The sequence below is a fragment of the Mytilus trossulus genome, chromosome 9, assembly GCF_036588685.1.
Source record: "Mytilus trossulus isolate FHL-02 chromosome 9, PNRI_Mtr1.1.1.hap1, whole genome shotgun sequence".
NCBI classification, from domain to species: Eukaryota; Metazoa; Mollusca; class Bivalvia; order Mytilida; family Mytilidae; genus Mytilus; species Mytilus trossulus.
In genome coordinates, this window is record NC_086381.1 from 25,175,203 (window position 1) to 25,198,528 (window position 23,326).

General features: G+C 32.6%; 1 protein-coding gene across 1 annotated transcript in view; it reads left to right on the forward strand.

Moving 5' to 3' along the window:
* Positions 1–23,326, forward strand: part of LOC134684418 (receptor-type tyrosine-protein phosphatase gamma-like) — a 110,951-nt gene that overhangs the window by 57,660 nt on the left and 29,965 nt on the right. The window contains exons 5-6 of the mRNA XM_063543702.1: positions 10,215–10,385; positions 10,940–11,110. Coding sequence (XP_063399772.1) covers positions 10,215–10,385; positions 10,940–11,110 — 342 coding nt within the window. The remainder of the gene's footprint in view (positions 1–10,214; positions 10,386–10,939; positions 11,111–23,326) is intronic.

The following is a 23,326-nucleotide window of genomic DNA, read 5'->3' on the forward strand; positions in this document are numbered from 1 at the left end:
GTTTGCCATAATGAAGTAGGAAAGACGTTTAGTATTCGCAAGAGACAGCTTGACGAGAAATTAAGAACAAAAGTTTTGCACTTTTGGGATATGGGATATTGCTTATCCCCCTCCATTTTCTCCCCAAAAAACGCGCACATAACATTGAAACTTTGAAAACAATAAGAATATCTACTTACCACAAAACCTGATCCGACAGCTGCTTCATTGTCAATATATTGAACAGGTACATAGATATAGGAAGATGCGGTGTGAGTGCCAATGAGACAACTCTCCATCCAAATAACAATTTAAAAAAAGTAAACCATTATAGGTTAATGTTCGGCCTTCAACATGTATACATTAAAAGGTAATGCATAGTGTTGTCTGTTACAAGGACATTTTTCAATAAAAGTGTGAATTTCAGACCTAAAAAAATTAAAAATCAACTTATTATTTCTAGAGTTATTTTGAATACCTCTATTGTAGACCTGTTTGTAAATAAAAATGCAATCTTAAATACTCTTTGAAATGATATCATTTTCATAATGTGTGTACTGTTTCGCAGGGGACATTTGTCCACTACGAAACTGCTTTTAAACGCACATCTTATTGTATTTTAATGTCTCCTATAGACATTCTAATTTGTTTTACTTTATAAACTAGAAAGATCTCATTTTTTTCTGAATGTGAGAACCATTTTTTATCGATAAATAGTAGACAGTACTTCACATATGAACGTACAACTTATGTTACGTAGTGGACATTTTCCTGAGTGTCGAGTGGACAAACCCGCTTCGATCGTAGTGGACAAAAAGTTTCGTAGTTGACATCAACACTATACCATGTGATAACATACTGAAAGTTACAATACACTAACTCTTGCTATTTGTTTTGCACGAATAGAATTGAAAAAATAAAAATCTCCAATACTTGTTTCGTAGGTAACCATTTTGTAGTGGACATACAGTGGAGATCACTTCTAACCTCTCATTAGAACTGTCAGAATAATCTGTCATAGAACTGTTCTAACCTGTCCTAGAACAGTTCTAGCTAGAACAGTTCTACCCTAGAACTGTTCTAGGTAGAACTGTCAGGATCAGTTCTAGGTAGAACTGACTAAATCAGTTCTAGGTAGAACTGTCAGGATCAGTTCTAGGGTAGAACTGTCTAAAACTGTTCTAGGTAGAACTGACCAAATCAGTTCTAACCGTAGAACTGTCAGCAGAACTGACCAAATCAGTCAGGACTGAAGAACAGTTCTAAATGACGTCACTACAGAAAAGCCACTTTAGAATTTAGAAGAAACTTTAGAATTTAGAAAAAAATCAGTTTCAATTACTTTACGATATATAATAGCAGATTTTTCTATATGTTTTTACTAATCAAAAGTTACATGTACAAATATCGAAGTGGATAGGAGGTTATCCAACTAATCGGAGAAACATTTTTATAAGATTGCAAATGAAACATCATTGTTTACATTTCTTCGTTCCCCGTATTTAAATAACTCTGCATTTATATTCAAGGAAATGTAATCTTAATTTACCTTGTTTGCCTTGGATTTACATTCATGATTTAGGATTCTGTTTTGACAAAATAATGTTCATACGAAAATTGTACAGTGGATGAATTATGGGATTAATGAAAACAGTGACCATTGTTAAACGTAAAAAAAACTGTGTACATTTGCATTATCTCGTTGCCACAATTATCGGATATCCATAACGATTATGAAAAATATCTGGGAGTCTGGAACGTCAGAAAAATATACTTGATCTGAACATGAATGAAATATATGCCACTGGACGTTAGGCTACAAACAAAACCAATCATTGCGGTCCTTCTTCAAATTATATTAACAGTATGTCAGTATAGTATTCCAAGAAGAAAACTTCTTATACAGTCATGTACTTTTCATTTTAGAATAAAGTATATGAATCAGTCATGTTTAGAAAAAGTGGGTTTCATCTTCATTATCGATACAGAGAGGAAATAATGGCGCTTTAAATTGATGTGGATAAAATTTTGTGTCCTTAGTCAAGGATTTGTATAGTCTAACTATACAAATCCTTGGTGTCCTATGTCTTTAACATACCATATTTGTCCTGACATAGAAATATTATTGGTTAACAATGAGGCCAGACTCGTATATATTTACATGATAAAGAATATATATAAAAAAAGAAGATGTGGTATGATTGCCAATGAGACAACTATCCACAAAAGACCAAAATGACACAAACATTAACAACTATAGGTCACCATACAGCCTTCAACAATGATCAAAGTCCATACCGCATAGTCAGCTATAAAAGGCCCCGATAAGACAATGTAAAACAATTCAAACGAGAAAACTAACAGCCTTATTTATGTAAAAAAATGAACGAAAAACAAATATGTAACACATAAACAAACGACAACCACTGAATTACAGGCTCCTGACTGGGGACAGGCAAATACACATATAATGTGGCGGGGTTAATCTATGTTCAGTTTTGGTTGATGCGGTCAAATAATTTTTTTTATTAAAACGACTGTCTGATAAATCAAAACTACTGAAATTTGTTAACAATTCAATATTTTGAATAAAAAGAGGACACGCTGTCATTTGAATTATACAATGTTACATGAGTCAATCATAGGTATGAAAACTAACTGATGTGTGTTTCTGATGCGATATTTTGAATAAAAGTAGGAAATACTTTCAATCGATGCAATTTTTTTGTTTGTGGTTCTTGATTTCCAATATTGCAGTTATTTATAAACTACAGTCCCTCTTGACCTAAAATTATAACTGAAGTAATGTGCAACTATATGGACTTGCATAAAAAATAGCAAATATAGTCAGTTTTGGTTGATGCGGTCAAAAGATTTGATTTCACGACTCAGTCTGAAGTATGAAAACTACTGATATTTGTTTACGATTCAATACTTTGAATAAAAAGAGGTCATGCTGGCACTATAAATTCATGCAAACAAAATTTTGAGGTCATTGTTTTCCAATATTGCTGTAATTTGTATATTACAGTCCCTCTTGACCTAAAATTATAACTGAATTACTGTGCAGCTATATAGATTTGCAGAAAGAAAGAGCAAATAAGGTCAGTTTAGATTGATGCGGTCAAAAGATTTTATTACACGACTCATTCTGAAGTATGAAAACTAGTGATATTTGTTTACGATTCAATACTTTGAATAAAAAGAGGTCATGCTGGCACTATAAATTCATGCGAACAAAATTTTGAGGTCATTGATTTCCAATATTGCTGTAACTTTTATATTACAGTCCCTCTTGACCTAAAATTATAACTGAATTACTGTGTAACTATATAGACTTGCATAAAAAATAGCAAATATGGTCAGTTTTGGTTGATGCGGTCAAAAGATGTTATTACAGGACTCAGTCTGAAGTATGAAAACTACTGATATTTGTTTAAGATTCTATACTTTGAATAAAAAGAGGTCATGCTGGCACTATAAATTCATGCGAACAAAATTTTGAGGTCATTGTTTTCCAATATTGCTGTAACTTGTATCTTACAGTCCCTCTTGACCTAAAATTATAACTGAATTACTGTGCAGTTATATAGATTTGCAGAAAGAAAGAGCATTAATTAAGTCAGTTTAGATTGATGCGGTCAAAAGATTTTTGTATAACAGGTCCGTCCGAGGTATGAAAACTAATTGTAAACAGATATCACATTTGTTTACAATTCAATATTTTAAATAAAAAGTGGACATGCTAGTACTATAAATTGAGTGCAAATAAAATTTTGAAATCATCAAGGTTTTCCAATATAATAGGTATCCTTGCCTAAAAATAAACTGGATTCCTGCAGTGTGCAGCTAAATGTATATAGATTTATATGATGAAATCAAATATGATCAGTTTAAGTTTATAGTGGATCACTGCATTTGAATGAGGACATTTAGTTGCCCCCCCTTTAAAACTGCTGGATCTGTCCCTGTTGGTTTGGCCCGGAATAACGTATTACATTAAGGTCAGATAATTTTGTTATGTAAAACGAGCCATCCTGACTCGCCGAATGACAAAATTAATTTAAAACAATTGAAATAATAATGCCCCCCCCCATATTAACGGCTTCATTTGTGTTCTAAAAATGAAAGTTAAACTAATAATTTATGTAACAAATCTACAAAAGAAAATCACTGAATAGCAGGCTCCTGACTTGGAACGGTCACATACATGCAGAATATGGCGGGCTTAAACATGTTCTCTTGCCGACGAAAAATTTGAAATAAAACCGGCAAAATAGCAAAACTTTTAATAATATTATTCGCTATTTTGCCGAAGCCTTTATATTTAGACAAATAGTTCTTAAAAGGCATGCCTTCTTAAAACTTATAAATCAATTCTAGACGTAGAATTCAAAATCAATTTTAGCCGTAGGATTTATAAATCAATTCTGGCCGTCGAATTTATAAATCAATTCTAGCCGTAGAATTTATAAATCAATTCTAGCCGTAGAATTTGTAATAAATTCTAACCGCAGAACTGTTCTAGAAGTAGAACTGACTAAAACTGTTCTAGGATAGAACTGTCAGGATCAGTTCTAGGTAGAACTGTCCAAATCAGTTCTAGGGTAGAACTGTCAGGATCAGTTCTAGGTAGAACTGTCATAATCAGTTCTAGCTAGAACTGACCAAATCAGTTCTAGCTAGAACAGTTCTAACCTAGAACTGACTAGAAGGTGTCAGGCTGACAGTTCTACGTACTGTCCTAGAACAGTTCTCCTGACAGATTCTGACAGATTTAATGAGAGGTTAGAAGTGATCTCCACTGTATTTACATGTTTACAATCTCCATATTGCAATAGTAAGGAGAATGATTATATTCATCAAAACACGTATCAAGCTGTACACTGATTTTATTTCATAATTTTAAAACCAGATACTGAAGGAGATTTGAACCGTTTCGAAGTGGACATTAACAAAAATACGGTATCACTCCGGTCCATTTGTTGTGCTTTTTTTGTCAACAATTTAAGTGCCGTTATCAAAACATCTTTTCTTTTGTAAGACCCTTATGTTTATATCTCTTGCAAACATTGAGCATAAATGTTGAATAGGGCGTCTAGGGAAATGCCAGGAATCCATAGCTTATTAATCCCTTTAAAAATAGTATGTTTCTTTGCTTAACAAATGTTCAATCTAAATCCATGTACTGACTGCACAAAAAAATACTTGTAAAGATCAAAAAAAAAATTTGTAAAGTGGCCGTGACAAGATATCACGGTTTTGTAAAAAAAAAAACGCCAATAAATCGAGAGATATATAAGTAAATTTGTCTTTAATATTTAAAACCTGTAAGTTTCTTCAATTTTTTTTTAATTTCCCTTAATGTCATCAATTAACTGTACATTTGCATTTTAATACACACAATACCATTGAAATCTGAAAGACACAATTAATTTTTCAGTTACTATTATCCGATAAAGAAATTACGATTATCAAACAAGAAAAAATCCATAGAGTTACGATTATCATCCCGAATTTTTCAACGGCAATTTTCAAAACGCTTAGACAATTCCAGTGCACCATTACGATTCAAATATGATGTAATGGTATAGAAAAACCTTGCAGCTGAGTAACTATTGACAAAAACATGCTACATTTAAGTAAATTGACTGTAAAGATTTTACCTTTATCTGCCGTCGCAATATTGGGATAATCGTAATTGCAGTTACTATAATCTCTTTAATACCAGTGAATATGACAATGGAAAACGAGAAAACTAACGGCCTTATTTATATAAATAAATGAACGAAAAACAAATATGTTACACATAAACAAACGACAACTGAATTACAGGCTCCTGACATTGGACAGGCAAATACATACATAATGTGGCGGGGTTAAACATGCTAGCGGGATCCTTACCCTCCCCTAACCTGGGACAGTGGTATAAAAAGTAAAAACACAAAAATACCGAACTCCGAGGAAAATTCAAAAGGAAAATCCAAAATCAAAAGACAAAAGACAAAATCAAAAGTCCAAACACATCAAACGAATGGATAACAACTGTCATATTCCTGACTTGGTACAGGCATTTTCTAAATAATAGTACATCATAAGAACGAACTATTAAAATCAGTTGAAAAAGGCTTAACTCGTCAGATGGACAAAAATACAAGTTGCCGTGGCCGGGTACTTGTACATCCCGACAACAAAAAGACACCACGAAACAGATCTGAGAGTACTCGGAGTTATCTGACAGCTAGTTCAAAGCCACTAACAACTAAATCATTCGGTTACTGTGCACAACTCTTATGACTATGAAAAAACAGAAAATGATTGTTTTACCTTGCTACCTTCACATTTAACTGTGTCAAATATCTGATACGTATAGAACTAACACCTTGTTGAGTGTGATTAATTTCGTCATTTCTTAAATAACTGAACTTTAGATAAAAGCAATACTTTAGTATTTTTCAAAACTAGACTTATATAAGTAAGGATCTGCTCATCCGTCCGTAACGGCTGAGATCACACCAGGTTTAAAAACGGGCCGAATAGATTGATCTTTGGTTCTCTATGATGTTTTTGCAGACTTTAATTTGCATTTTCGTCGTTTTTATTAAAGTTTATTGCCATGACGTTGTCAGATACTCTTCAATTATTGATTGTAAATTATTCATATAACGTTTTCAGTTTTGCTTTTAACTTAACGTGAGCTTTTATATTCTCTATCTAATTTTCTACAAAGATCACATAAACATATGATGGTTGTAGTAAATTACCATTTCAAATTTTAAATCTATTTACATACACTTTTAGTTGATGGATATTGGTCATCCTGGACAAATTCAGGATCTTGTACAGTAGCATGTGGATCTGGTGTCCAAAAAAGGGTTCGTTCTTGCATTTATCCTTCATCAACAATTTGTGCTGCAGCATGCCACGGAGTAGATACTGATCACATCCCCTGTTCACTTTTGCCATGTTCGGGTAATCTGATATTTTCTATTTATTTTCTATTATTATCATTTATTACTATTATTTATTGTTAGGTATGATAGTTTATTTTATTATTAATCCTAGGATATTATTTATTTTAGAATAATTGATAGCTAAATTATGCAATGTGAACACATCTTATGTGATGTTTATTTATTTGAAATATAACATATTATCAATAAGGCAAATGATAATGTAGCTTATCACCGGCTCAGCATATAATCCCAAAATACTGCTTACCCATATACTCGTACGTTGAACACTATCCATTGCCCCCGAATAATGCACACGCGATTTTTCAGTTCGATGGTTGCAAATGTAGATTATTCATTATGTCTAAAATACAAATGTAATCCACTTACAATTGTATCCTTTGTGCCCCTAATTTGTATTCATTTGACTAAACGTATTTTTATATTTTGGTAAAGTAACAGTTATAATTTTTCGTGATGAAACTTCTGAATTTACAAACGACTGTATAAGAAAAAAAGGTTTAAAATAAAATAAGTTACACTTATAATATGGTCGATCAAGTCGTAAAGAAATAATAAGATATATATATATATAACATAATTTATTGATCAATTTTTACTTTTATACTGGGGTTAAGTAATATACAGAGTATTTTTCTGTATTAATTAAATATTCTATCCCAGCATAAATCCCCCGACACACCTAAAATGACTTTTGCTGCACTTCAAATTTTCTAAGTCAGTCTACTTTGTATTGGTTACTAGTATGTTAAAAGGAATGGAATAAATAGTTATGCAATCTTCAATTTGCATATTCAAATCTATTTTTATAGCTATTTAATACGAAAAGATAAATCTTACAGTTTGGTATCTTTCACGATTAATTTTAAGAGAACATTACAATATTCTAATTCCTTTTAAACTTTATCTTAAATTTATTTTCTAAATGTAGAACTACATTTTATCATACTTTTCAATCTATTTGGAATTGCACTTATAATACTATAAAACTCTTCAAAATAAGTATTTTTTTATATATTTTTTAATTCATCATATGAGAATAATGTATATAATAGAGAATGCAAAATGTTCAATGTAGATGAACTTCAAAATCATCTTGCTATCCATTGTGAAGTTTGTTTCCAGCAATATGGAATGGGCCAGACATGTAGTATGTTTTTCTTCTTTAAACGTATTGTTCAACTTTGAAGATTTTACTAGGATATTACGCCAAAAGGAATTGCATTTTCCAGGTAAAATAAAGCATCAAATCAAATGAATATAACTCAGCAGCAAAGCATTCAAAGGATAATAATTTATACATCCAACACATTTTTCCACTATAGCAAAACTGAATAATATTAGGCATATTAATATTAACATCGCAGAGTTCGAACATATTCCCACTGTTCTTTTTACTTAATCTAGTTTTCCTTTCCTTAAAACAAATTATTTTCTGAATCTTCTATAAAACCTTTTCTGGTGGGTTTTTAAGGACAGCCAGAACTTAAACCTATATAGGAAGTGCTCAAGTTTTAATAACTGCAACCCTTCAAATATATGTAAGTTCTCTGTAAGTCAAATTATTGAACAATGACTTGTTACTGTTTATCTTTGCTGTTTAATTGCATAGAGTCTTATCAACTTCAGCAAGCTAAAACCATATACGAATAAAATACAATAGTTTGAAAGATCATTTTTTTATACAAATACGGCCGTTAGTTTTCTCGTTTGAGTTGTTTTATATTGTTATATCGGGGCCTTTTATAGCTGACTATGCGACATGGGCTTGGCTCATTTTTGAAGGTCGGACGGTGACTATACTTGTTAATGTCTGTGTCAATTTGGTCTCTTGTGGACAGTTGTCTCATTGTCAATCATACAACATCTTCTTTTTTTTTTTTTATATATCAACAAACATTTAGAATTATTAATTGTTGATTTAATAAATGTATTACAGGGCTGAGACATTATCAATGAATTGGACCACTTGCCTATCTATGCAACTGTCTAGTTGACGTCACATCGTCTTTGACTTAACGCTCATAGCAATGAACGTCAAATTTGACTCATTCAGGTTTCCCCGTCTCTAGATTGAAAACGTCTTTTATTTGACTACCCGTAGGGCTCTACCACTGGTAGTACCCTACATCTTATTATAAATATTTCAATTTCCACAATTTCAATACAATATTATATAACGATTCTAATATGACGCGCTTCTTTCGCTTTGTGAATAAAAACATGCTCTTAATCCAATATAATTTGTTTGTACATGCGTAAATTGACTACAGCAGAAAAATGAATTTTATCAAATTGGCATGCATTCAATAGATTTCATTAACTTAAAACACTTCCAAACTCCTAAATGATGCACATGTTGTTACTAATTCGTTTATCATGACTATAATGTGTTGCAATTAAAAAAAAATTGAAATATTTGACCAGGATACGACAAACGTTCATACTGGCTGTTCAAAACTATCGCTCGGGCAAAAAATAATCACGAATATCCATGTTATAACTACAATAGAGTATAGCTTCCATCAATTATTTCTTGAATGTAGAAAGCGTTTCTTCCAATTAACACTTTGTGCTAGAGGTTTGAGTTAAAACCGGGAATAAATTCTTTATCTTCGTTCTTAATCGTATATATGGGCATTGTACCGGCCTATTACCCTGTACACTCTTTGTCCATGTTTCATTATGTAATGTCTACGGATGTGAACGTACATAACTCATTATAATAATGTGTGTTTCTCTGAAATACGTGATTTTCATAAGTGCATGATTTTTTTAATTTTAAAAGATATTTTAAATGATTATTAATTACCACAACACTGAATTATTGCGGCTGTATTTAAATGAAATTTTTTAAAAAGTACATACTGATTCATTATATGTTAGGGGGGGGGGATTGTAACTTAAAATGTGGAACTGGACTGCAAAGCAGAAGACGTTATTATAACAATCCTGCACCAGGAAATGTCGGAGCTAAATGTCCAGGACAAGAATATGTATATTACTCCTGTGCACTTCCTGCATGTCCAGGTGACCGCGTTTTCCTAGTATTTTATATTTTATATTTGTATACTATAATCAAATACAAACAATGATATTTACGAGAAGTACACAATTTACAATCTAAGGTAAAGAAAAATATAATATGTTTTTTGGTTTTTTTTTAATTACATTTAGAAATCAAGAAACACTGCGATTATTATCAAACACAATAATTGAAATCAATCACATATTAGTTTAAATATTAATCTTTTTAAATAGTCAACGGAGGATGGTCGTCATGGGATTCGTGGGGAGCTTGTAACGTGACATGTGGAAATGGACAACAAAGAAGAAGACATAGCTGTACCAATCCTTCACCAGCAAACGGCGGAGCTAGTTGTCAAGGAGAAGAATACGATTATAATTCATGTACAAAACCTGCATGTCCAGGTAACTTAATTTTCATATAATTTCATTTCTTCACATTTGAATACTTCGTATCAGTGCAAACATCTATAGTCATGAAAACTTTATTACAGGTATGTTTCAATATAATTTGTTTTTATTATTGGTTAACAGGAATCTCTCGTCATTCTGAATCTATCTTTATTTCAAAATGAATGTTACTTTCATGCTGACACGAATGTCCATAATACAGTGTACAGGTAAATAACAGGAAAACTTCATAGTCATATCAAAAACGATGCTGTGTTTATTGAATAGGTCTTTTAGTAATTTTATAGGGTTGAAAAAACGTTGACTGTGCGCAAATATTTTGCAAAATGTACTTTGGTCAACGATTTTACACCCAAATCAATTTACAAATAGAAGCATTCAATTTTCAAGATTTCAACAGTATACATTTCATAGTTTCGTAAAAAGAAAAAAAAGTATTGATTAGATATTTTAGAGAACTATAATTGAAGTTTACAAGTAATAAACACAACACCAACAGTAAGCAAAATGGATTTTTGAAATCAGACACATGAAATGTTTTTTTTAAGTCAATGGCGGATGGTCTTCATGGACTTCTTGGGGAGCTTGTAACGTGACATGTGGAACTGGTCAACAAAGTAGGAGACGATATTGTAACAACCCTTCACAGGCAAACGCTGGTGCGGATTGTCAAGGCGCGGAAATTGACCTCATTGCATGTGCACGTTCACAATGTGCAGGTGATTACAAATTCTTTTAAAGTTTATTGTCATGCATAATTATTATTTACCAAATTCAAAAGGCATATCAAATGAAACAACTTTTACCGAAGTAACCCAAACAATTCATAAAACTGGCTAATTGCGTTTATCAACTACAGAAATATGTTAAAAATATATTATATTGATATTGAGCGCCAATCTATTCAGAAACTGAACAAGATATACATGTACATATAAAGTGTGTTTGTTTGTGTTTAATAAAGTGTATGAAAGGTAAGTATTTTAACTCATCTGAATAGAATAAAATAAAATTTGCAAATGGAAAGGATTGTTTTTGATCTACATGACTATCAAACATTTCTTTATGGTTGACTCTCAATCGATTTTCTGCCGAAATAGCTTTGTTTTTTATAAGCAGTTAAAATCAAATAGTATTGTCATTTTTACTATCAAAGGTCGATCGATCGTTATCTCGTCTTCCTTAACAAATAAAAACTGACCGCCACAATCAATCGATCAATTTATGTACATCTGTTATACCCTAAAATGATTTATTGTTTTACAAATGAGCTTATTTTTTAATGACTATTATATAAAGTTACAAGTGTAATATAAAAATGTGTGACGATATTTGTTGAATTGATCGTGAAAGTTTAATAGGATAAGCAATATTCCAATACGACATTTGGTTACGCACCAATGTGACCTAAAGATAATCATACAAAATTAAACCATATATGCCGAAGGTCCGTGTTGGAGGCCGTACCTTGACCTATAGTGGTTTACTTTTAAAAAATTGTTATTTTGATGGAGAGCTATCTCATTGGCCCTCATATCACATCTTCCTATATCTATATACCAAATTTCAACAGTGTGTTATTTGATTTGTTACGTCCTCACCTTTTTGACAGCCAGAGATATAAACACATTCAATTATATCTTCAATCAAACATTTGATTTTACCCCAACATGTTTAAGATCCTGCTACATCAACGACAAGACCAACTTATACGTTGACTGTTCTTGATTTCAATTATCTTTGTTATATTTAATTTTCGTGTACTAAGTAATTTAAATTTTAGTTTTTCCATTTATTTTATTTTTTGGAATAACATTTTCTCAGCTTGAGGCCTTTTATAGCTTATCATATACGGGTTTATTCATTTTTTGAATATTATAAATTTACCTCACATTGTTTGTGTACATTTTCTGTTTATCATTTACGAATGGTTGACCAATAGATACATGAAATCATACAACCAATACTTATATATTTTTAAAATTTTATCTATAAAATAACATTATATTAGAATCCAGTGCAGCAACAGGACAATTGCAAGTAGCTCCGATAGCCGGTGGAATTGGCGGAGGCATCGTTCTAATACTTATTGTTGTGATAGTTTTAATATATATGAAAAGGTAATATGTTTTTCGGTTTTCAGATATTTACATCTATGTTATTAACAATTTTTACACAATTCTGTCGTATAGACAACAATTGAATTATACGTTAAATTAGATATATGATGGACCCGGAGGTGCGATTGGGACGCTGAATTGCGATGAACTATGCTGAACTGTGATGGACTATGTGACGTGTAATGGCTAGTTGATATCTGAAAATACTCAGATATTTTTTATAGCTAGTTATACAGTTTACATTGTACATTCGTTATTGTCTATGTATTTACCTTATTTCAGCTGCATCCTAAATAAAGGCAACAGTAGTATACCGCTGTTCAAAACTCGTAAATCCATGGACAAAAAACAAAATCGAGGTAACAAACTAAAACCGAGCGAAACGCATTAAATATAAGAGGAGACCAACGACACAACACCGAAACGCAACACACACAGAAACGGACCAAGCATCAGACAAAATCCAACGAGAACAACAAACATAACATCTAAACCAAATACATGAATTTGGGATAAACAAGTACCGTGCCACGTCTCATCTTAATATCTCAAAAATAAGAGAAAACAAACGACACAACATTAAAATGCAACACACATAAACGAACAATAATATAACAATGGCCATCTTCCTGACTTGGTACAGGACATTTTTAAAGGGGAATAAAAATGGTGGGTTGAACCTGGTTTTGTGGCATGCCAAATCTCGCACTTTAATGGCAAAGTTAAATAAAACATTGAAATGACAACATAATATCACAGGACTACAATACAAATAAATAGGAGAACATATTAGACAAAGAAACACATGATTAATAGATAACAAAAAGAATCAGGTTTAAAATTCAATACGTCAAAAACGCGCCTCGTCAACACAAGACTCACCAGTGACGCCCAGATAGAAAAGATCGAAAGTGAAAAAAAGTACAAAGTTGTACAGCACTGAAGATCAAAAGTTGAAAAAGGTTGTGCCAAATACGGCGTAGTTTTTTATGCTTGGGATAAGAACATCCTTATTATTTAGAACAATTAATGCTATTGTAAACACTAAATTTTATCAAATGAATATGAAAGAGATATACTTGAAGTATTAACTAATTACTGAAAACTAAACCCGAATACATAATCATGATAATGCTTAGACCAGCACATAAGACACATCCGATTCAGTTCAGGCCTAAACGCAGTAAATCGTAAATTTTAAAATGACGTCACAAACGATGGCGAACAGGCACAAACATTACGCCACATTTGAATTTATGAAATGAGAGATCGTGCTCTTTAATTTTCTCCATGTGAGTGTATAATTGAATTGTCCTCTTATTGGTTCCTCGTTTACCGTCATATAGTGTTTATTTATGTGTTGCGATGTTACACTATTGTTTCCGATAAGGGTGATGCTTAAATCCCGCTGCAATTGTTTGAACCTGTCCTTAGTCAGGAATCTGATGTTCAGTAGTTGACGTTTGTTTGTTTGTTTCTTAAAGTATTATGAAACCACAAATTAAAAAAAAAATGATGTATATGGGGTTTTTTTTATAAATAAATGCATTGTTTTCAATACAAAACTTATGTACATTTACAGAAGAAATTTCTTTCATTTGTCCTCATTTAGAAGAAGTTTACTTTTTTTTAATTGCTTGCTTCCAGGAAGCAATTCGCCTGTCATATTTCGGTATGCGAGTAACCACTGTGTGACCCCTCTCGTAAAAATCCGGTGATCGCAATAAGTATGGATCTTTTATTTGAATACAATTATCTGCGTGTACATGTTTTACACGTGCTCAATATCCATGCTTCTTTGCTGTTTGTTTACTATAAGTTGAAAATCGGTAAACTTCGGGTTTAAAACACAACAATTAGGTAGCAGCCATATTTTCAGAGAGAAAACAATTGATGATTACCCGAAATATTTGCGTAAAATATTATAAAACCGTACACAGAAGACTAAGTTTATGGTATGTACATGCATTGGTTCAAGAATTAGAAAAACATTATTTCACCAGTCACTCGTTTCATATGACTTTAAGAGTTTCTCGCTTCTCATTTTTATAAAGATTAGACCGTCTTTTTCCCGTTTGAATGTGTTTTTTTTACACTAGTTAAATTTTGGGTTCCTTTATGGCTTGCTGTTCGTTGTGATCTAAGACTTCGTTGTGAAGACCGTACATCGACCAATAATGGTTCAAATTTACAAATTGAGACTTGGATGGAGATTTGTCTCATTGGCACTCATACCACATCTTCCTATATCTAATCAATCGTGCGTAGAAGGAATTTTTGTATTTAAATAAAACAAACACCATAGAAGGTTATATTTCCTATATTCACTCTACCAATACTCCCCGTTTCTCGTAGTACTTGAGGTTTATAATTAAAAACCTGGAAAACTGCTCATAACATACAAATTGATTGCTTTTTCATCGACATTAAAAGCATTGAATGTAGCTTGTGTAGATTTCCACTTCAGCGTTACCACCATTGCACCTCGGCGTAGTTATCAATAAGATCACAACGCCACCATGGTACTTCAGCGTGACCAAAACGCCTTTCAGCGTCTAACAATCGCATCTCAGTGTGACCATCTCGGTTCAGATTACCCTCGCAGTTAAGAGTCATTCATAAATGTATATGCTAAAGTAATATACCTCTGAGTTCAGTATTTTTGTGATTTTACTTCATACCATGTTTATCATGTTTGTTAAAATTTAGAATTTCGAAATATTTGTTATCTATACTATTAAACGAGAAGATCTCATTTTGGGTGTCGCTTCTCTTCTTTCCACAATAAATTAATCTGCATGCCTCTGTGTCCTATATGTACAATGCATAATCGCATTTGTCATTCATTCATATGATTATCCAGATTGAGTTATTTTGGGAGAAAAACGAGAAAAAAGGCGTCCGGATATTTTTCCGTCATTGGACGAAATTTTAAGTCAGATTAGACTTCCGGTTAGCGTTTTCTGTATACTTTTAACATACTTATATACTACCAATAAAGTGTATTTTCTGTCTGATATCCGTCATTGGACGAAATTTTAATTCAGATTAGACCTCCGGCTTGCGTTTATTGTATACTTTGAAACAAACACATATACTAGGAATATTTAAAGAGTATTTTCTGTCTGATACCATTTTCAAGTTTACTATCCACGGCGGTCACAGAGTTTATTAAATAGAGTGTGTCTGTATAATGTATCAATGACCGCCGTGGATCGATTATTAAACTGAAAATTGAATTTAAAAGAAAATACCTACCCGTGCGATCACCCCCTTTTTATGAATAGATATAGGAAGATGTGGTGTGAGTGCCAATGAGACAACTCTCCATCCAAATAACAATTTAAAAAGTAAACCATTATAGGTTAAAGTACGGCCTTCAACACGGCTGTATGTTCATATATACAGATAAGCGCTAAAATTATCAATGTGTCATTAAAATTAATAGAGAATTAACAAAAAAAAGGATTTTTTTTGTGGAAAAAGGAAGAGCCGGGCTAGAAAAACAATTATCTGTCCTAAATTACCTATGACTTTTGATACCTTTTCTGAAATTCTCCAGTCATTAAGTTTTTTACAAAAAAAAAGAAGATCAGGTATGAATGCCAATGAGGCAGCACTCCGCACGAGACCAAAATGACACCGAAATTAACATTTAAAAGTCACCTTACGGTCTTCAACAATGTACAAAGCCGATACTGCATAGTCTGATATAAAAGGCCCCGAAATGACAATGTAAAACAATTCAAATGAAAATACTAACAGCCTTATTTATTTACAAAAAATGAACGAAAACAAATATAAAACACATAAACAAACGACAACCACTGAATGACATGTTCATAATATACTACATGTATGTTCATAATGAAATTAATAGAAAACACAAAAATTGGAATTTTGGAAATAAAAAAGAAGGGTTAAAAAAAACATTATCTTATCCCAAAGTACCTATTACTTCTGATACTTTTCCTGAAATTCACAAGTCAGTAAATCTTTTACAAAATTCTTCCTACAACACTTTACATACTTTCAACCACGCTCTAAATGTCCGCGATTTCGCGGGTGTGTTCTAGTATTCATTTAAACTAGCTCATCATAGATATCAGGATTGAAAAAAAATAGTAACTTTTTGTTTTACTCTCTTTATCTTTGTATCACAAAATAGAAAAAGACGAAAGCCTCTGGATGATAGAGTGACAGGAGAAAACCAAGCACTTCAGATTGTAGATAGAAATGTATCATTACGACACGGTATGTGTATTAAATTCTTGTTGTTTACATTAGTTCACGTATATTTCTTCCTGTAAATGTGCAGCATATTTAACAAAGGTCTTTTACACTATTGTGTAATTACAGAATCCTGTATCGAAAATCTAGATGTATGCAGGATAATTTAAAGCCAAAAAATTCTTGTTATACACATATTTTTTTAAAGTAATGAATATATATATATATATATTCAACTCGTCTATACATCAACCCTACAATGTTAGGTCTGTTAATTTGCTTTCGCAAATTTTTTGGTTTTTCCCTCGCCGGGATTCGAAACCATGCTATTGTGATATCGTGACACAAAATCGCCTGCACTGCAGCCGTCCCGCTAGACCACAAGACCACCTGGGGTCTACATAAATAGAGCTTTCGCTGGCCGTGTGTTACCTTTCCGTCAGTTTTAATCTATATATATATATATAGATTAAAACTGACGAGGAAAGGTGACGAGGAAAGGTAACACACGGCCAGCGAAAGCTCTATTTATGTATACATATATTTATATATATACGAGTCTAAATTGAAAACTACGTTCAAACCTATGATTGCGTTGGATAAAAACCGCAATTTTTATACGTGTGCATGTCAAACAAATTTCGTTGTAGAAGGGTCTAAAAACAGCACAAACAACATTTTCCAAAAGACCAAAAAAGTGAAAAAGTATATTTTAACAAAACGCATTTGACTATATATATAAGAAAATTATTAAAAGATAATTATAACGGTTTCAATGCATCACTTTTTTACTAGTACTTTCACTGCTTCCGCAGATCTTCAGGTAATGTGACTTGTATATAAATAAAACAATTGATTGACGTTAACAATAGTATGACGTTCACAAATACAAGGGAGACTACTAATGTCATAATGTCATTTTAAGATTTTAAAATGTTATGTTAAAATTAGAATATCATTTATCATTTAATCCCGGGTTGAGAATGTTTATGAATAATTCTTCCTTCTTCCTCCAGAGAAAATCATTTTGACGATTGACCATATACAATAGAAATATTTTAAATCGTCCATTAGAACAACGATGGAAATGGTCGTTTGCCCTGATGAGTGTTAAATCTTCATGGTTGGTTTGCTGTCTATGTAAAGTCATTCTAGTCCGCAGTTCATGTTTTGTCTCTCCAACATAGAATTCCTCACAATTTGAACATATGAGAGAATAGATGACGTTTGAACTTTTACAAGACATATTTTGCTTAACAGTAAAATGCTTTCCATTTTTGAAATAAATTGAACTTTCTTCTATTAAATTTGGACAAGTCATACATCGTTTATCGGTACATTTTTTTACAATTGGCACAGTTTCATTGAAGTCAAATTTCGAAGATGTTAAATATCGTTTCAGACTTTTTGACTGTCTTTTGCTGTTGATAATCTTCTTTTTCTGTAAAACTTTGTCCATTCTTTCACGTTTGTGTAAATTTGTTTCAATTTGTCGCATGAAACTAAATATGTCATAATCTCGCGGATTATAAGTTGTGACAAACCGAATAATTTTGTTTAAATTGTTGGATGATTCCGCGGTAGTTTCGGATCGCCGTGATTCTGTAGCAATTGGTCCTTTAAAATATTCTTACATTGATACCAGTGAATTATTGGATTTATTCAATCGAGATGATTAAAAAATATAACTTTACTATCGAGATTGGATAAATCCGATAATCCACGAACAATATGTAAGAATCTTTTTCCCTAATGAATAAAAAAAAAAAAAATATTTTGTGTTAAACAAAAAAAACCTTCCAGAGCCTTCCAAAGTTCACAAAATTGTCAATTTCATAAACATCTGTTGCACAGCTTGATTCATTCATTTAGCTAATTAAGGTTATGGTTTAATTCTCATCAAATCATCTTCTGAGATCACCGCCAACCACACGTTGATTTTTTTTTGCAGAAGGGTTTAAATTGTCAAAGAATAAGAGAAAAATTACTCGATTTATCAATTTCCTGACCTTATTATTTTTAGCTCACCTGGCCCAAAGGGCCAAGTGAGCTTTTCTCATCACTTGGCGTCCTGCGTCCGTCGTCCGTCGTCCGTCGTCGTCGTCCTGCGTCCGGCGTTAACTTTTACAAAAATCTTCTCCTCTGAAACTACTGAGCCAAATTTAACCAAACTTTGCCACAATCATCATTGGGGTGTCTAGTTCAAAAATTGTGTCTGGTGACCCCGCAAACCAACCAAGATGGCCGCCATGGCTAAACATAGAACATAGGGGTAAAATGCAGTTTTTGGCTTATAACTCAAAAACCAAAGCATTTAGAGCAAATCTGACGTGGGATAAAATTGTTTATCAGGTTAAGATCTATCTGCCCTGAAATTTTTAGATGAATCTGACATTCCGTTGTTAGGTTGCTGCCCCTGAATTGGTAATTTTAAGGAAATTTTGTTGTTTTTGGTTATTATCTTGAATATTATTTTAGATAGAGAGAAACTGTAAACAGCAATAATGTTCAGCAAAGTAAGATCTACAAATAAGTCAACACTACCGAAATGGTCAGTTGACCACTTTAGGAGTTATTGCCCTTTATAGCCAATTTTTAACCATTTTTCGTAAATCTTAGTAATCTTTTAGAAAAATCTTCTCCTCTGAAACTACTCGGCCAAATTAATTGAAACTTGGCCACAATCATCATTGGGGTATCTAGTTTGAAAATTGTGTCCGATGACCCGGTCAACCAACCAAGATGCCCGCCACGTCTAAAAATATAACATAGGGGTAAAATGCAGTTTTTGGCTTATAACTCAAAAACCAAAGCATTAAGAGTAAATCTGACACGACGTAAAATTGTTGATCAGGTCAAGATCTATCTGCCCTGTAATTTACAGATGAATTGGATCATCGGTTGTTAGGCTGCTGCCCCTGAATTGGTAATTTTGAGGAAATTTTGCTGTTTTTTTTGTTATTATCTTGAATATTAGTATAGATAGTGATAAACTGTAAACAGCAATAATGTTCAGCAAAGTAAGAACTGAAAATAAGTCAACATAACCAAAATAGTCAATTGACCCCCTAAGGAGTTATTGCCCTTCATAGAAAATTTTTAATAATTTTCACAAAATTTGTAGATTTTCACTAATATTTTCCACAGAAAGTACTGTTATAGATAGAGATAATTGTAAGCAGCAAAAATGTTTAGTAAAGTAAGATCTACAAACACATCACCATCACCAAAACACAATTTTGTCATGAATCCATCTGTGTACAATGTTTAATATTAACATAGACCAAGGTGAGCGACACAGGCTCTTTAGAGCCTCTAGTTATTTAATCATTGTATGGTTCGTTTGATATCAGTGCTTTAATGGTTGAAATTCGAATATGACGTCAAATATTTCTGCTTTCTCTGAAATTTATATTGGAACGTAAAAAGGTGACCACGCCTGATGACGTCATGAATAACGAAAACATTGGTGTGTATAACATTTGAAAAAAAACAGTAATGGACTATTTGTATTTTGTCTAAAAATCATTAATAACAGATTCCATCAATAAATGTCGTGCAATATAACATTTATCCACTCTCGACAGTTAAATTCTAAATATTTAAAAGGAGCGGCGAGACTTTTCAAATTTAACTGTCTCGAATGGATTAACATCGTATCACACTCGATGAAGTAAGAGAATCTATATTTACCAAACGTACTGTTGTTGTCAATATTCACATTTTAGTCTTTGATATCTTTTTCCCCATTATCTTCTTTTTTTACCAAATTAATTTGACAGAGATTTGGAATGATGGTACATGCTCATATGTAACATCGTAAATGTAGTTGTGTCATGTACTATCGGTACCGACATCTAGCCATTGCAGTAACATTGTCATATGTTTGTGAGGCAAAACTTGCTAGTTTCGATGGTTGTAAAGTACAGAATATCGTCTTTGCGGACATTTGATCTTTGATGTATAGCATGTATGTTTATGATATATATTCTCGGTCTTATGTCTTTATATACATGAAATGTCGTCTGATCTGTGTGTTGACTGAATGTGCGTTTACATGGAGGTCGGTGTATGCATCTTATCCTGTCGCACCACATGCTATTGTTGAAGTTGATGGAGTTGATGGAGCTCTCATAGATGATGTGCTCTTAACTGGATTTTTATTTTCTATTTTATAATTAACATAATTTCAACATGCTTGCAATTTCCAATTTATCAAACATGTACAAAAAAAGACGATTTTACTTATTTCTAAAGTCATATGCGTACAGAGGCGTAATTAATTTCAGGTAAAGGTAACGGTAGCCCTTACCGCAATTCATCTGCGCATATCGTAAACTTCCTGTACCCCTATTTTTGACATTTTTACTCTTTGAGTATGTTTGTTTTGTTCATACATCGTTGACAATGTAATGGAATTTGATGCGACTGTCATTCAAGTGAGAGGTTTAGCTAGCTATAAAACGAGGTTCAATCCACCATTTTCTACATTAGAAAATGCCTGTATCAAGTCAGGAGTATGACAGTTGTTATCCATTCGTTTGATGTGTTTGGACTTTTGATTTTGTCTTTTGATTTTGGATTTTCCTTTTTGAATTTTCCTCGGAGTTCAGTATTTTTGTGTTTTTACTTTTTTCCATGTATGATGCTCTTTTCGAAGCTGAGACATTTTTACATGTGTGATTAAATTTGCAAGGTACGAAGTGAGATTCATTTTCCTTAAATTAGAACACCCCGAAAACCCTTTCGTGATGCGGCTCCTCGAGATTAAAATAATACTTTTTTCACACAATGAGTTCCTTAAAGATTTAGTTCTTTGTATATTCCATTATCATCTTCTTTCCACATGAGGAGCAGGATCTGCTTACCCTTCCGGAGCAGCTGAGATTATCCCTTGTTTTTGGTGGGGTTCGTGTTGTTTATTCTTCAGTTTTCTATGTTGTGCCATGTGTACTTTTACTTGTCTGTTTGCCGTTTGTATTTTTAGCTTTGGCGTTGTCAGTTTATTTCGATTTATGAGTTTGACTGTCACTTTGGTATCTTTCGTCCCTCTTCTGAACTAGCATACATAGTTAAGCTCAGTCATTTGTTAAAATTAGAAAAATGTCAAATATCACTACACAGATAATTTTTGGTGACGCAAAATTTTTGTGTTCCTCAATTTGAGACGCATTTTTGATATTGGCAGACTTGTGTAAAGTAAATGTTAACTTTTCATATTGACGTATGATATTTGATGCGTGGGTGCAATACACACACATTTCCTGTAATCTGGTTTGTTCTAATGAACTAATTAATTATATTTGTTTATAAAACTAAGAAACAATTCATGGGGGTTTCAATATATCGTGATTTCACCACGGGTTGGCCCTTTATGACAAGTATTTTACCCTGAGTGATATCGGGGGTAAATTATCGACAGAAAGGGACAACCCGTGGTAAAATCACGATATATTCAAGCCCCAAAGAATTATTTCGATTCTAATAGGACCAAAACGGCAATTCTTTTGGATCATCAAAGCGCTCTAGGTAGAGGCAAACATTTCCGTTCCTATTGACAAATTAACTTTTAAATTGGCGTAAAAGAACGGAGCAAACTGAATAATTGTCATGCTTAAACTATTTACAATAACGCATTTGGATAGTTTGGGATGAATTTAAATAATAATGTACTTATATGTTTACAAGCAAATTGGCTTATTTCACTTTTAGCATTGTTTATTTACGTTTCCTTATTGTGGTGATTTTCAGTTTCACAAGCGTGTACTTTCCTGTAAAATGCTAATATTCTTATGTCATTGTTCTATGACGTCGGGAACCTCATTCATAAAAAAAAACATATGACGTGGGAGAAAGACTGGAAAAGCTCTGGCAATACATTAATATTTTACCACGGGTGTGTACTCAAAGCGTTACCAAATTAATTTCAGAAAGATTTGGAATGATGGTATATGATCATATAAAACATGTAATCGTAAATGTAGTTGTGTCATGTACTATCGGTACCGACATCCAGTCATTGCAGTTACATTGCAATATGTTTGTGAGGCAAAAATTCCTAGTTTCGATTCACAGTTTCGGACGTCATGTTTAAATCTAGTCACATATGACACTGATTGGCATGCCATTAATGTGGTATGGGTTATATATATTTTATTTCAATTTCGTACAAAACGGTCCAGAATATCAGGGTGCTGAATTCAGACAGATATTTTCACTAAAAAACTAAGAGTTCTGAGTACCAAAGTACCATTTGAAAAACATGTCCAATAAAAAAAGACAAAATTATGATACAAATATCAACGACATAATAACAAACAATAAGTCTCGAGCTTTAACTAGACAACTAAATTCAGAACAATACGATCTTAACAAAACCAAACTTAATTGTACCGATGGGATAACTAACTCTGTTAAGCTCACCTGGCCCGAAGGGCCAAGTGAGCTCTTCCCATCACTTTGCGTCCGTCGTCGTCCGTCGTAGTTGTTAACTTTTACAAAAATCTTCTCCCCTGAAACTACTGGGCCAAATTTAACCAAACTTGGCCACAAGCTTTATTAGGGTATTTTTTTTTTAAAAGTGTC